At 42.8% G+C, this 14,774-nt stretch overlaps 1 protein-coding gene across 9 annotated transcripts in view; it reads left to right on the plus strand.

Annotated features, from left to right (window-relative positions):
- Positions 1–14,774, plus strand: part of SPATS2L (spermatogenesis associated serine rich 2 like) — a 135,279-nt gene that overhangs the window by 66,824 nt on the left and 53,681 nt on the right. For 7 of the 9 annotated variants that reach the window (XM_037912751.2, XM_037912754.2, XM_043525284.1 and 4 more), the window contains one exon: positions 8,027–8,088. In XM_037912751.2, the coding sequence (XP_037768679.1) occupies positions 8,027–8,088 (62 nt within the window). Of the gene's footprint in view, positions 1–8,026; positions 8,089–10,667; positions 10,824–14,774 lie in introns of those variants that run through there. The other 2 variants (XM_037912756.2, XM_027834082.3) reach the window with 1 other exon arrangement.

Consider the following 14,774-nt stretch of genomic DNA (forward strand, 5'->3'; position numbering starts at 1 on the left):
AGTGTAGATACCAGTCTAATAGGTTATACTGGCTGTAGAATGACCGTGCCTAATAGGGTACAGAATGTGAGTGAGGCCAAACAGCAAAAATTAAGATGTTTGTACACCAATGCGAGGAGCCTAGGTAACAAAATGGAGGAACTAGAGCTACTGGTGCAGGAAGTGAAACCAGATATTATAAGGATAACAGAAACATGGTGGAATAGTAGTCATGACTGGACTACAGGTATTGAAGGATATGTGCTGGTTAGGAAAGACCGAAATAAAGGTAAAGGTGGTGGAGTAGCATTGTATATCAATGATGAGGTAGAATGTTAAGAAATAAGAAGTGATGAAATGGATAAGACTGAGTCCGTCTGGGCAAAAATTACATTGGGGAAGAAAACTATTAGAGCCTCCCCTGGGGTGGTGCTTGGAGTGTGTTATAGACCGCCGGGATCTAATTTGAGTATGGATAGAGCCCTTTTTAATGTTTTTAATAAAGTAAATACTAATGGAAACTGTGTGATCATGGGAGTCTTTAACTTCCCAGATATAGACTGGAGGACGAGTGCTAGTAATAATAATAGGGCTCAGATTTTCCTAGATGCGATAGCTGATGGATTCCTTCATCAAGTAGTTGCTGAACCGACTAGAGGGGATGCCATTTTAGATTTGGTTTTGGTGAGTAGTGAGGACCTCATAGAAGAAATGGTTGTAGGGGATAATCTTGGCTCAAGTGATCATGAGCTAATTCAGTTCAAACTGAAAGGAAGGATTAACAAAAATAAATCTGCAACTAAGGTTTTTGATTTCAAAAGGGCCGACTTTCAAAAATTAAGGAAATTAGTTAGGGAAGTGGATTGGACTGAAGAATTTATGGATCTAAAAGTAGAGGAGGCCTGGGATTATTTTAAATCAAAGCTGCAGAAGCTATCGGAAGCCTGCATCCCAAGAAAGGGGAAAAATTCACAGGCAGGAGTTGTAGACAAAGCTGGATGAGCAAGCATCTCAGAGAGGTGATTAAGAAAAAGCAGAAAGCATACAGGGAGTGGAAGAAGGGAGGGATCAGCAAGGAAAGATACCTTATTGAGGTCAGAACATGTAGGGATAAAGTGAGACAGGCTAAAAGTCAAGTAGAGTTGGACCTTGCAAAGGGAATTAAAACCAATAGTAAAAGGTTCTATAACCATATAAATAAGAAGAAAACAAAGAAAGAAGAAGTGGGACCGCTAAACACTGAGGATGGAGTGGAGGTCAAGGATAATCTAGGCATGGCCCAATATCTTAACAAATACTTTTCCTCAGTCTTTAATAAGACTAAAGAGGATCTTAGGGATAATGGTAGCATGACAAATGGGAATGAGGATATGGAGGTAGATATTACCATATTTGAGGTAGAAGCGAAACTCAAACAGCTTAATGGGACTAAATCGGGGGGTCCAGACAATCTTCATCCAAGAATATTAACGGAATTGGCACATGAAATTGCAAGCCCATTAGCAAGAATTTTTAATGAATCTGTAAACTCAGGGGTTGTACCGTATGATTGGAGAATTGCTAACATAGTTCCTATTTTTAAGAAAGGGAAAAAAAGTGATCCGGGTAATTATAGGCCTGTTAGTTTGACATCTGTAGTATGCAAGGTCTTGGAAAAAATTTTGAAGGAGAAGGTAGTTAAGGACATTGAAGTCAATGGTAAATGGGACAAAATACAACATGGTTTTACAAAAGGTAGATCGTGCCAAACCAACCTGATCTCCTTCTTTGAGAAAGTAACAGATTTTTTAGACAAAGGAAACGCAGTGGATCTAATTTACCTAGATTTCAGTAAGGCATTTGATACCGTGCCACATAGGGAATTATTAGTTAAATTGGATAAGGTGGGGATCAATAGGAAAATTGAAAGGTGGATAAGGAATTGGTTAAAGGGAGACTACAATGGGTCCTACTGAAAGGTGAACTGTCAGGCTGGAGGGAGGTTACCAGTGGAGTTCCTCAAGGATCGGTTTTGGGACCAATCTTATTTAATCTTTTTATTACTGACCTCGGCACAAATAGTGGGAGTGTGCTAATAAAGTTTGCGGATGATACAAAGCTGGGAGGTATTGCCAGTTTAGAGAAGGACAGGGATATCCTACAGGAGGATCTGGGTGACCTTGTAAACTGGAGTAATAGTAATAGGATGAAATTGAATAGTGAGAAGTGTAAGGTCATGCATTTAGGGATTAATAACAAGAATTTTAGTTATAAGCTAGGGACGCATCAGTTAGAAGTAATGGAGGAGGAAAAGGACCTTGGAATATTGGTTGATCGTAGGATGACTATGAGCCGCCAATGTGATATTGCCGTGAAAAAAGCTAATGCGGTCTTGGGATGCATCAGGTGAGGTATTTCCAGTAGAGATAAGGAGGTTTTAGTACTGTTATACAAGGCACTGGTGAGACCTCACCTGGAATACTGTATGCAGTTCTGGTCTTCCATGTTTAAGAAGGATGAATTCAAACTGGAACAGGTACAGAGAAGGGCTACTAGGATGATCCGAGGAATGGAAAACCTGTCTTATGAAAGGAGACTCAAGGAGCTTGGCTTGTTTAGCCTAACTAAAAGAAGGTTGAGGGGAGATATGATTGCTCTCTATAAATATATCAGAGGGATAAATACCGGAGAGGGAGAGGAATTATTTAAGCTCAGTACCAATGTGGACACAAGAACAAATGGATATAAACTGGCCATCGGGAAGTTTAGACTTGAAATTAGACGAAGGTTTCTAACCATCAGGGGAGTGAAGTTTTTGAAATAGCCTTCCAAGGGAAGCAGTGGGGGCAAAAGATCTATCTGGGTTTAAGATTAAACTCGATAAGTTTATGGAGGAGATGGTATGATGGGATAACATGGTTTTGGTAATTAAATATTCATGGTAAATAGGCCCAATGGCCTGTGAATGGATATTAGATGGGGTGGGATCTGAGTTACCCAGGAAAGAATTTTCTGTAGTATCTGGCTGATGAATCTTGCCCATATGCTCAGGGTTTAGCTGATCGCCATATTTGGGGTCGGGAAGGAATTTTCCTCCAGGGCAGATTGGAAGAGGCCCTGGAGGTTTTTCGCCTTCCTCTGTAGCATGGGGCACTTGCTGGAGGATTCTCTGCTCCTTGAAGTCTTTAAACTACAATTTGAGGACTTCAATAGCACAGATGTAGGTGAGAGGTTTTTTGCAGGAGTGGTGGGTGAAATTCTGTGGCCTGCGTTGTGCAGGAGGTCAGACTAGATGATCATAATGGTCCCTTCTGACCTAAATATCTATGACCAACGATCAGACCCGCCCTTTAAATTCTCTGGGAATTTTGAAAATCCCTTTCCTGTGTGCTCAGCCAGGCATGAAGTGCTCTCAGCGAATCTTTCCAGGTGACCATGCCTCCACGCGCCAGGCGATGCCTAGTATGGAGCAATGGTGAGGTGCTGGACCTCATCAGTGTTTGGGGGGAGGAAGCTGTCCAGTCCCAGCTGCGCTCCAGCCACAGGAATTACGATCTCTTCGGGCAGATATCAAGGGCATGATGGAAAGGGGCCATGACCAGGACGCACTGCAGTGCAGGGTTAAAGTGAAGGAGCTGCGGAATGCCTACTGCAAAGCCCGAGAGGCAAACAGCCACTCCGGTGCTGTCCCCACAACCTGCCATTTCTACAAAGAGCTGGATGTGATACGTGGGGGCGACCCCACCTCCATGCTGAGGACCACCGTGGACACCTCAGAGGCCAATACAACAAGGCAGGAGGAGGAGGAGGAGCCGCAAAGCGGGAGCAAGGGTGCTCTGGCGGAGGAAGACACCCCGGAATCCCTAGATGCATGCAGCCAGGAGCTGTTCTCAAGCCAGGAGGAAGGTAGCCAGTCGCAGCGGCCAGTGCTTGGGGAAGGACAAACACCAGAGGAGGTTCCCGGTAAGCGGCTTTTATTTTGGGAAGGAAGTTATTCGGTGCGGGCTCTTGGGGCGAGGAGGGTTAGGGCTGCATGCATGCCTAGATGCGGAATAGGGCGTTGATGTGCTCTCTCACGTCATGGTATTTGGCCTCAGTGATCTCTTCAAAGGTCTCATGCAGAAGCTGGGCAATGCGCTTGCGCAGGTTTTTCAGGAGAGCCACTGTGGTCCTTGTCCCAGTCAGGCTAACTTGTCCACGCCACTGTGCCGTGAGGGGCGGGGGAAGCTGCATATGGGCCAGGGTGGAAGCCGCATTGCAGTAGAAGACCCTCCCTTGCTTCCCAGGTTACCCTCAGCAGCGAGATATCTTTCAGGACGAACTCCTTCGGAAAATGTGGGGACAGTGTTCAGTATAGGGGCCCCTTGCCGCTGTTTTCTCTCCCCAAGGCACAGAAACCCAGAGGACAGTACAGCTGTGAAACAATCAGTCACGCTTGACCCTGTGCTCACTCACCATTTTGGGGCTCCCATGGGTTATGTGCGCTTGCTGTGGGATGGGCAAATTATGCTATTGTGTACACTGTGCTTGCCCTTGAGTATGGGGGAATCATTGATCTGTCTGGTGTGAACAATGCTGCCTCTGTTAAGTGTTGCATTTTGCCTTTACAGATGCAATCCTGAGATCTCAGCCGTCCATGTTATCAATGGTTGAGAGGCTGCAAAGAATCAGGAAGAGGCCACGTAGAAGCGAAGAGGACATGTGGCATGAAGTCATGCAGCATTCAACTAATGAAAATAAAAAGGTGCAGGAGTGGTGGGGGAGTGAAAGGAGAGTCCGCCAGCAGAATGTGGATTGCCAGCACCAAAGCACAGAGTGGCTGATAAGCATCATGGAGCGCCAAGCGGACTCGATCCAGGCACTCGTAGCCATGCAGGCGGAGCACTACCACGCCCGCCCCACCCCGTGCAGCCCTTGTCCCAAAACTCTTTCCCTTGTGCCACCATGTCACCTCCAAGCCACTTTCCCCAACATCCGGGTTCTTACCGCCACCCATTGCCTCCAACACGTGTAGCTTCACCACCCAGCCCTGAAAACTACGAGCCTTACCCACTGCACTCAACCCCCATCACCATGCAGTATAGCCATCCTGAAGTGCAGCACCCATTGCACAGCACTCCAGATAGGACATATGCAAATCTGTGATTGTACCATTCCCCACCCACCCCACCTCCTTGCCCTTTGTGTTTCTTTTCAATAAATTGATTTTTTGGCTTTGAAAACATTCTTTATTATTGCATAACGTAAAAGAAACCTTAGCCCAGGAAAGCAATAGGCACCGCTCGTCAGTGTATCATACGTAGCAAACACAGATTCCTATCGCACTTCAGTCCCGTGCAGGGCACCACACCAGACATTACTGGTGGCTTTCAGCCTCAAATTGCTCCCTCAAGGCATCCCTAATCCTTGCAGCCCTGTGCTGGGCCCCTCTAATAGCCCTGCTCTCTGGCTGTTCAAATTCAGCCTCCAGGTGTTGAACCTCCGAGTCCCATGCCTGAGTAAATCTTTCATCCTTCCCTTCACAAATGTTATAGCGGGTACAGCTTCCTGAACAGGCCTGTGTTACGAAAGATGCGTGCATCATGCACCTTTCTGGGCCAGCCTGCGTTAATGTCAATGAAACGCCCACAGGGATCCACAAGCGCCTGGAGAACCATAGAGAAATAGCCCTTCCGATTAACGTGCTTGGAGGCTAGGTGGGCTGGTGCCAGAATTGGAATATGTGTCCCATCTATTGCCCCTCCGCAGTTAGGGAAACCCATTTGTGCAAAGCCAGCCAAAATGTCATGCACGTTACCCGGAGTCACAGTTCTTCTGAGCAGGATGCGATTAATGGCCCTGCAAACTTGCATCAACACGATTCCAACGGTCGACTTCCCCACTCCAAACTGGTTAGCGACTGATCAATAGCTGTCTGGAGTTGCCAGCTTCCAGATTGCAATAGCCACCCGCTTCTCCACTGTCAGGGCAGCTCTCAATCTCGTGTCTTTGCGCCGCTAGGTGGGGGGCGAGCTCCTCAGACAGTCCCATGAAAGTGGCTTTTCTCATCCGAAAGTTCTGCAGCCACTGCTCATCATCCCAGACTTGCATGACGATGTGATCCCACCACTCAGTGCTTGTTTCCTGAGCCCAAAAGCGGCGTTCCAAGGTGGTGAGCATGTCCGTGAATGCCACAAGCAAACTCATGTCATTTGCATTACTCGAGTCGATATCATCGTCGGAGTCTTCACTGTCACTCTGGATCTTAAGGAATAACTCAACTGCCAAACGTGACATGCTGGCGAGACTCGTCAGTATACTCCTCAGCAGTTCAGGCTCCATTCCCGCAGACCGAAAAGGAAGACAAGAGCACACAGTACAAAAACCGTTGAAAGATGGCGCCAAATGTGGACGGAAGCACAGGGAATGCTGGGATGTGAACCGATGCATCACGGGGCGTTGGGACAGGACCCAGAATGCCCCGCACTCCCCGCCCCCTTCCCACAAGCCACAGCGCCAGGAAGGGAAGAGGTGCTCTGTGGGATAGCTGTCCATAATGCACCACTCCCAATGCTGCTGCAAGTGCCACAAATGTGGCCACGCCAGTGCGCTTGCAGCTGTCAGTGTGGACACACTGCAGCGCTTTCCCTACTGCACTCTCCGAAGGCGGGTTTAACTCACAGCGCTCTACATCTGCAAGTGTAGCCCTGCCCTTAGTAAAATTATGGGAAATCTGAGGTGCCAAACAAAGGGCTAGAACAGGAAGAAAAGGAGGTAGGGGGAAGGGAATGTTACTGCTTGAAAGACTGGAAAATGGAAAATGCTTCCTTCCCATTTGTTTTCTTATAAATGTATAATACAGTCTGGAATAGGGATTTTGTGAGTGATCAAGCTCTTATTCCCTATGGCCAAGCCCTTGTTATAATTAAATTCTCCTCTACCAAAACACTTATTTGTATGTATATATGTATTTTGTAAGACTTGTTTTGAAATGTAAAGTCCAGTTCTGTCCCCTACTGAAATCAGAGGCAAATGACTGCAGTGGAAGCAGGATTAGACCATTAGGACTGGTCTACACTGAAAACTTACATCAGCATCGCTGCGTCTCAAGTTAGTTAAACTGACCTAACTCCTGGTGTAGACTGTGCTAAGTGGATGGAAGAATTCTTCTGTCGACCTAGCTACTGGCTCTCAGGGAGGTGAATTACCTACAATGATGGGAGAACCCCTCCTGTCGCTGTAGTGAGTGTCTACACTGAAGCTCTACAGTGGCCCTGCCTGTAGCATTTGAAATGTAGACATAGCCTTCAAACTCCCATCCCTCTTTCAGTCCTGTGTTGTGTGTGTGCAATTATGGTCTGTTTTAATTAAGTGGATGTGTAAATGAAAGAGCACCACTGGCATCTGTAACCACAGGCATATTCCATTCCTAGGCTGAGATTTTCAAAGCAGATTTGGAGATTTAGCCACACAGCCACCATTAATTTTAATGGGAGTTATATGGCTAAATCCCCTCACTGGCTTTGGAGAGCTCAGCCATGGAGTACTTTTCAGCTGTGCCTCCGAGAACTTCCAAGATGCATCAGCTTGTTAAGACTGGATTTTGTAGACTATGGAATCCTATTTTGGCAAAAACAAAGACTACTGCTGACCAACAAAATATGAGCAATTGAATATGCCCTAGATATACCCTGTGTTTAAAGCTTTGAAGATGCATGGCAACAATTAATTTGATGCAAAAGATGGAGATTGGGGATCATTCTTCCATCTGTCTATATCCATACTGGCCATTCTTAGGGTATTACACAGCAGATGTAGGTCATCAAATGAGCTATAGAATATATTGTAGCACATTTTTAAAGCTAATTTGGGTGATGTGCAGCAGAAGTTGTTGGTGAGAGTGTGTGTGATCGGTCAGGAAGCCTTAAGACCAACCCAGTTTCCCATCCTGCCCACGGGATGTCATCGAGACTGTTCACCTGCTTAAAGTTACGCTCATGTGTAAGTCTTTGCAGGTTCTGCCCTCTAGTGAGAAGTCATCACTAAACCTGTAAATTAATCTTTTTCTTAATGTTTCTCCTCTTCACAGAGACTATTCTCATCTGAATAGAGATGGCAGAAATCAGTTCTCCTGCAAATATCAAGGAAAAGGTAGGCTCGAATAATTAGTACAGTGCAATCTGTATAACCCTAAACTATATTTACATATTTATTGCTCCCCTGATCCTGCACATATCTATTCAACATGCTTAACTTTACCATAAATTGACTTCATACATAAAGTTAAGCACAGACACACGTGTTTGTAGGGTCAGGTCTTAATGTTGACTGAAGAAAAATATCTTTATTTTTCTGTGAGAAAGCAATATTTGTGATTTAGATTTCTGTTATTCCCATATATGACATCACACCCTCGGAAACTCCCTTACTGCCATATGAAGGGATACCATTCCCTTGAAAATCATGTTTCTGTTTTAAAGTGATGTTCCTACTATAGTTACAGCCAATGTCTAAAGTTACGATGATTAAAAAGTTAGCAAAAAAATTTTTTTTCCTGTTTGTCAGTTTGTGCATTTGACAGTGCTGTGTATGTATAAGTCAATTTCACTGTTTCTCCTGCTTAGTGGTAGATCCTCACTAGTCCTGCACCCCTTTGTAAGGGACCAAGGACCATAAGGTACATCAGGTTTCAGAGTAACAGCCGTGTTAGTCTGTATTTGCAAAAAGAAAAGGAGTACTTGTGGCACCTTAGAGACTAACCAATTTATTTGAGCATAAGCTTTCGTGAGCTACAGCTCACTTCATCGGATGCATACTGTGGAAAGTACAGAAGACGTTTTTATACACACAAACCATGAAAAAATGGGTGATTATCACTACAAAAGGTTTTCTCTCCCCCCACCCCGCTCTCCTGCTGGTAATAGCTTACGTAAAGTGATCACTCTCCTTACAATGTGTATGATAATCAAGGTGGGCCATTTCCAGCACAAATCCAGGTTTTCTCCCCCCCCCCCCCCAAAACCCCACTCTCCTGTTGGTAATAGCTTATCTAAAGTGATCACTCTCCTTACAATGTGTATGATAATTGGCGGGGGGTGTTGTGGGGGGGGGAGAGAAGACCTGGATTTGTGCTGGAAATGGCCCACCTTGATTATCATACACATTGTAAGGAGAGTGATCACTTTACGTAAGCTATTACCAGCAGGAGAGCGGGGTGGGGGGAGAGAAAACCTTTTGTAGTGATAATCACCCATTTTTTCATGGTTTGTGTGTATAAAAACGTCTTCTGTACTTTCCACAGTATGCATCCGATGAAGTGAGCTGTAGCTCATGAAAGCTTATGCTCAAATAAATTGGTTAGTCTCTGAGGTGCCACAAGTACTCCTTTTCTTTTTATAAGGTACATCATTACACTCTGGTATGGGTTATCTGTACACGTTTTAGCACTGCAGGGGAAGAAGGCTCAGAGCTGCTACTCACATCTCTCCTCCACCACAGATGGGCAGGAAGAGGCAGGGCTGGATAGAGTCCTGTCTCTGTTCCCCACAATGTGTGATGGGTGGAAATGATGTATGCTGTGCCTGGTATAAATTCAGCACAGGACACTTCCTACATGTAGCACAGAGAAGACCAGGAGACGGTCTGACTCTCGGAGTCACAGTCTGCATCTGGGATAGCATAACTACACACTGCCACAGGTCAGGTCATAAAGTGAGGATCTAGCCCATAGTCAGTCAGTTTCTTTTTTTACTTAGAAGGACTTAACCAATACCAGTAGGAAAGCAGGAAAAAAAATACAGAATTTTTTTAAAATGCTGTAAGAGAAACTAGATTTTTTAGAAATTAATCGTTTTGAAAAAGTTCAGATTGGCAGTGCCCCTTTAATATCAGAATATTTTGGAGGGATACTATTTGGAAAAGTGAGGTGGAGCTTTAAATTGGGGAAGTGCAGAAAGGGCCAAATTGTGGCCTGATTTATACCCTGTGTGTAGTTTCATTGAGACAAATCTGGCTCTCTGTGACACAGGTTCAAGTCAGGAATAAGTGCATGTTAAAGTCAGTAGTGTCCATTGCTGTCAGGAAAATACTCCAGGCATATACAGGTGACTTCAGGTATACAAGTAAATACAGGTGTCAGTGATAGCAGCATTAAGCCTGTTGCCTCCACATGAGTTGCACAAGGTATAAAGAAGGGCAGAGCTTGGCTCAAAAAGTAGTTTGAAAGAAGCCAGAATAAAGGGGACAATGCAACAATGAAGAATATGCACAAGCCCCATCATATCATAAGACACAGCTATGGCCCATTGCATACCCTTCAGGCTGGTGAGAATGTGAAGTCACTCTCTTATCCTTGAGGTTGCCAAAGGAAAGAGAGAGTATATAAATTTGAAAGTTTGGATTCCTGGATGAGCATTTTTTCCAGCTGATATAAAATGATTTGTTTATCACAGGAAAAGTTTGTCCTAGGTTCAGTTCTGCAATTCAACAATTTGGTTGAACCAGCAATAGGAAAAAGTGATGTGACACCAGAAATGCATGGAACCATGGTACTGTAAATGCAGCTGTCCCACAAAGTGGTAGAGAGTTCAGGAGTAATATAAACTGTGTAACAGAGAGAAGAAATAGGAATCTGGAGCAAGTAATCATCTGTTTAGGTATTTGCCATTTTATCTCAGCATTCACAAATAGAGTAATCAGCGTTTCATTCAAGTAATACACCTCACTTGCAGGTAACTTAGACATTGCCTTTAGTTTCTAAAGGCTTGATGAACCAGGACAACTGCTGATCCTAAAGTCTTTCTGAGTGAGCTATTACAGATTATCAATGAGAGAGCCTGATGAATAGTCACACAGTAACTCATGCCCACTATATGTCAATGGAGCTGGTGAGTAAACAGCATATGCAGTGTTGGCTTAGATTTGGTATAGAAGAGAGGATGAGTTCCTGATGAGTGTTCTCCCCTTTTCTAGCACTTTGTCTTCCCCTTTCTGTTTTCTTCTGTTCAAATATGTTTCCTTTCCTTTATATTGAACCTCTTTGCGTTATAGCCCCCAATGGGGAATCATTAGTTTTCTGATGTGCACAGTTTGGGTGTCTGTTTTTTCAGAATTCATGTTTTTCTTAATTCATATTTATTGGTTGGCGGAACCCTCATCATACTCGAGAATTTGCATGTCAATATGAATGTGTATTCTGTATTTCAATGAATGAGTGCCTTCCTTAGTCCTTGATAGTTTGAAGTACTCAGTGTTTAATGCCTTTTTCAATGGAAAATTATGTCAGTAAATCCCATCTCTTCGTGCCGGGCAACTTACAATAATTCCAAGTACCCAGTTCAGTGAATCAATCAAGAAGTTATGATCATTTACCATGTGACTTAAATTTCAACTCGTTGGTTCCTGTTTTGCCTTAAATTAAGAATGAAGAAGTATAGCATTGGAAGAAACAAAAGAAGAACTCTCACTGACTCTAGATATCTGCTACTCCAGATAAGGCACTATATGTTGGGTGTATCAAGTGGTTTTTGTTTGGTTGTTTGTTTTTTCAAAATCATTGGTTGTATATTTGTACAGATTTTTAAAGCAAGAAAATTACTGGATCAATACATTACATTAAATAGTTACTTTTTTATATCTGTTTTTTCCGTTATCATTCACTGTTACTAAATCCTCATGCCGAGGGAAAATTAGGTTAACAGCAGTTGCATCTTATTGCTTGTTTCTACTATGGAAGATAAAATTTAATGACCCACTAAATGATGGCATGATACATCTCATTTTGCTGAAAATACACCAAGCAAATTCAGCTGTTTCTATCAGACAATTCTAAAGGCATATCTAGGTTGTCATTCAATAAGGTATTGGAAATCTGAGCAAAGAAAAAACAAATTTGCCTGGCTGACTTGATTTTAATTTTATTCACAAATATAGTTTTAAGAAATAAATTTGATCACCAGTTGTATGCACCAGATGATGTGGATATAAGAAACTATTATACATCTTTAATGCAATCTAATAAAAAAACCCAAGGTCATACTCCTTTCCCACTTAGAAAACTAAAATTCATAAAGCAAGAAGCAGTCATAAACACCCACTGCAGCAGGATAAATGTGATGAGTCTGATATTTATTTTTTGTTGGGTATTTTATGGGAAACTGAAGAAAAGTAAAACAATAATGATTTATTTAATCTCCTATCCTGAGCTTTGGGCACCCTTTGCCATTAATTATGTTAAAAAAGTTATGAAAATAGTTTCAAAACCTAAACAGCCGTGCATTTCCCTCCCCATTCTTCCTTCCCACCCCATCTCTAGTAGACCATATTATGTATCCAGGCCCTGATCCTGTGAAAATTCACATGAAGTCAGACAGACTATGTGCACACACAGACTTACTCTTGTGTGTAACTTTTTGCAGGCTTGTGGCTAAGCTCTCCATGCTTTACATTTCATTCCCCACAAACAAAATATAGTCCAAAACCCATGAGGTTTAGCAGTAGTGGGTTTAAAAATGGTTAATCCAAATGGTGTCCATCCTTCTGAAAAGTGCTGTCTCCATGACCAGTCACTCATTTCTTCTAGGAAATACCATCTTTATTGCCATTTTACAAGTTGTTTGGAGACTAAGACCAAAATTTTCAAAGCAGGGTACCTAAAGTAAGGCTATTAAATACATATGGGCTCCTAAAGATGATAATCAGGGCCTGATTTTCAGAGTTCTGAGTGAATGTTACCATTGCTGAGATACCCTGTGATATTTCTGTAAATAATTCCTACTGTTTCAGCCAAAATAGTTTGTACATTTAGTCTGTTACACATCTTATTGTATAACATTTTTTCCTGAGAGATTTGCGTAAGCATTGGCCTGCAAAGCCAGGCAGCCTAATGAAAATTTCCATAGCTAGTGAAGACTGCTGCAGTTGTGCTATTCCAAAGCTGTTCTGATTTAATTAATCACATTTGGGGCAAACTGGGCCAAAATCAGCTCTGTCTCATTGCTTTAACTCCATATTAATTCCTTAGTGGAGAATTATTACACTCACTCTCACACTAAAGCAAAGTGCACTGCCAATGAACCCCTCTTGAAGAAATAGACGCTCGGTTTCTGGGGTGATGGAGCCCTCTGAGCAGGAAGGAATGAGAATAGAAGGTACAACTGAATGCGTAGTGTGTTCATATGGTACTACCACAGCATGGGTCAGTGGAGGTGCTCAAGCTGGGTTTAATCGAGGGGAAGTTTGCAGAGGACCATTCTACATGACAGGGACTCACTTTGTTCTTGATCTGAAATAGTCAGGATTATTTAACCTTCAGGGCTTGCTCCAGGGCCCACCTTTTCTTCCTGTTGCTCCCGGTAGCTGAAGAGGTTAGCGCAAGATGGATGCAATTGTTCCTGGGGAATGGAGGTTTTGGTGAGGCAAAATATCTCTTGTGGGGTTGTGTTGAGGGTAGAGTTTTGCTGACGTTTTTCTGAGGGTTTGGTCACAGTTTAGTTTTGATTGTTTTGTCATTTAAAATATCAGAGGCATCCACAGTACCAAACAGGTGTGTCTGTGTGATAAAGCACAACAAATAAATGTATTTAGATACATTTGCTGGTATTTAAAATGTAACAAGAATGTGAACAAAGGGCTGTGAGATGGCAGGGGTGGAAGAGAGCTCATCACAAGTGAAAGTGGTAAGAGAAGTGTTTAGAGTGAAACCTGCCTTTGAAAAGTTAGACAGTTTTCATTTTCATATTTCACTGTGGCTTTTTAAGGCCTAACTTAGCATCTGTTTCATGTGCTTCTGTTGATTTCAATGGGCTTCATCCAAAGTCATTGTAGTCAATGAAAAGACTTTCAGTTATGTTACTGGGCTTTGGATCAGGCTTTGTGTTCAATGATGCTGAAGAATCAGGCCTTTAAAAAGTGTGTATATATAGATTTCCATCCTTAGAGTGACGCAGTTTTACTGAGAAAGTCCTTTTTTTTTTTCACCTGAAATGTCCCAATGTTTCATTCCATTCATCCAAATGTTTGGTTTTATCATAAACCCAAAATATTTGTTGAAGACCTATTGCTGTGTGAAGCAGAATTTGCTCAGTATTTACCAGAAACAAACAATCCAGCGTCACGAGTGTGATGAACAGTTTTTTTGAGTGAAGAAAAATGTCAAATGAGTATGGACGCTATCACAGCTTTTCTTTTGTTGATAAACTCATTCATATACTTAAGCTGCTGGAAAAGTCCTCTACCCTGAGAAATGTGCACATGTTGCTTTAGGGTCAGATGCTAGCTGCCGCAGCACCTGCACATTTCTGTTTAATTTGACTTTTGTAGGAGTAATCCGTGACCTTAAAAAGTGGTCGCTACAAAAGTGTTATCATATCCTGCACTATGGCTAAAACGCCTGGACTCTGGAATCCAGTAGAACTCTGCAGGGGTCCCCACTAGAAGATCCCACTGCAAAAATTGGGGCGTTCGTCTGAACCACACAGCCTTGTCACTGGCATGGCATTAAATAAATATGGAAGACAGATGCCTCTGTACTCTCAGATACCCATATTTTAAAAATTAGTTCAGCTCATATCTAGTAGAATCTATTGAGTTTAATTTTATATCTAAAGTGAAAAAAAAATCCAGTATTAATTTTAGCACTGTTCAGTGGGGTTGAAACAAAGTTGGTTGTTAACTGGCTTGTTAGTTATCAAGATCAGGCATATATCAGGATGGTAAGTGAACACTTTAAATTAATTGACCATAGTAGTAACTTTTCTCATGGGAATTATAGCAGCTATGTACAGAGGTTTCACAACAGCAGTGAAGTATGAGCTTTCAGCTAAGTAGTTTAGTTTGTC

This window comes from Chelonia mydas, chromosome 11, assembly GCF_015237465.2.
Source record: "Chelonia mydas isolate rCheMyd1 chromosome 11, rCheMyd1.pri.v2, whole genome shotgun sequence".
NCBI lineage: Eukaryota > Metazoa > Chordata > Testudines > Cheloniidae > Chelonia > Chelonia mydas.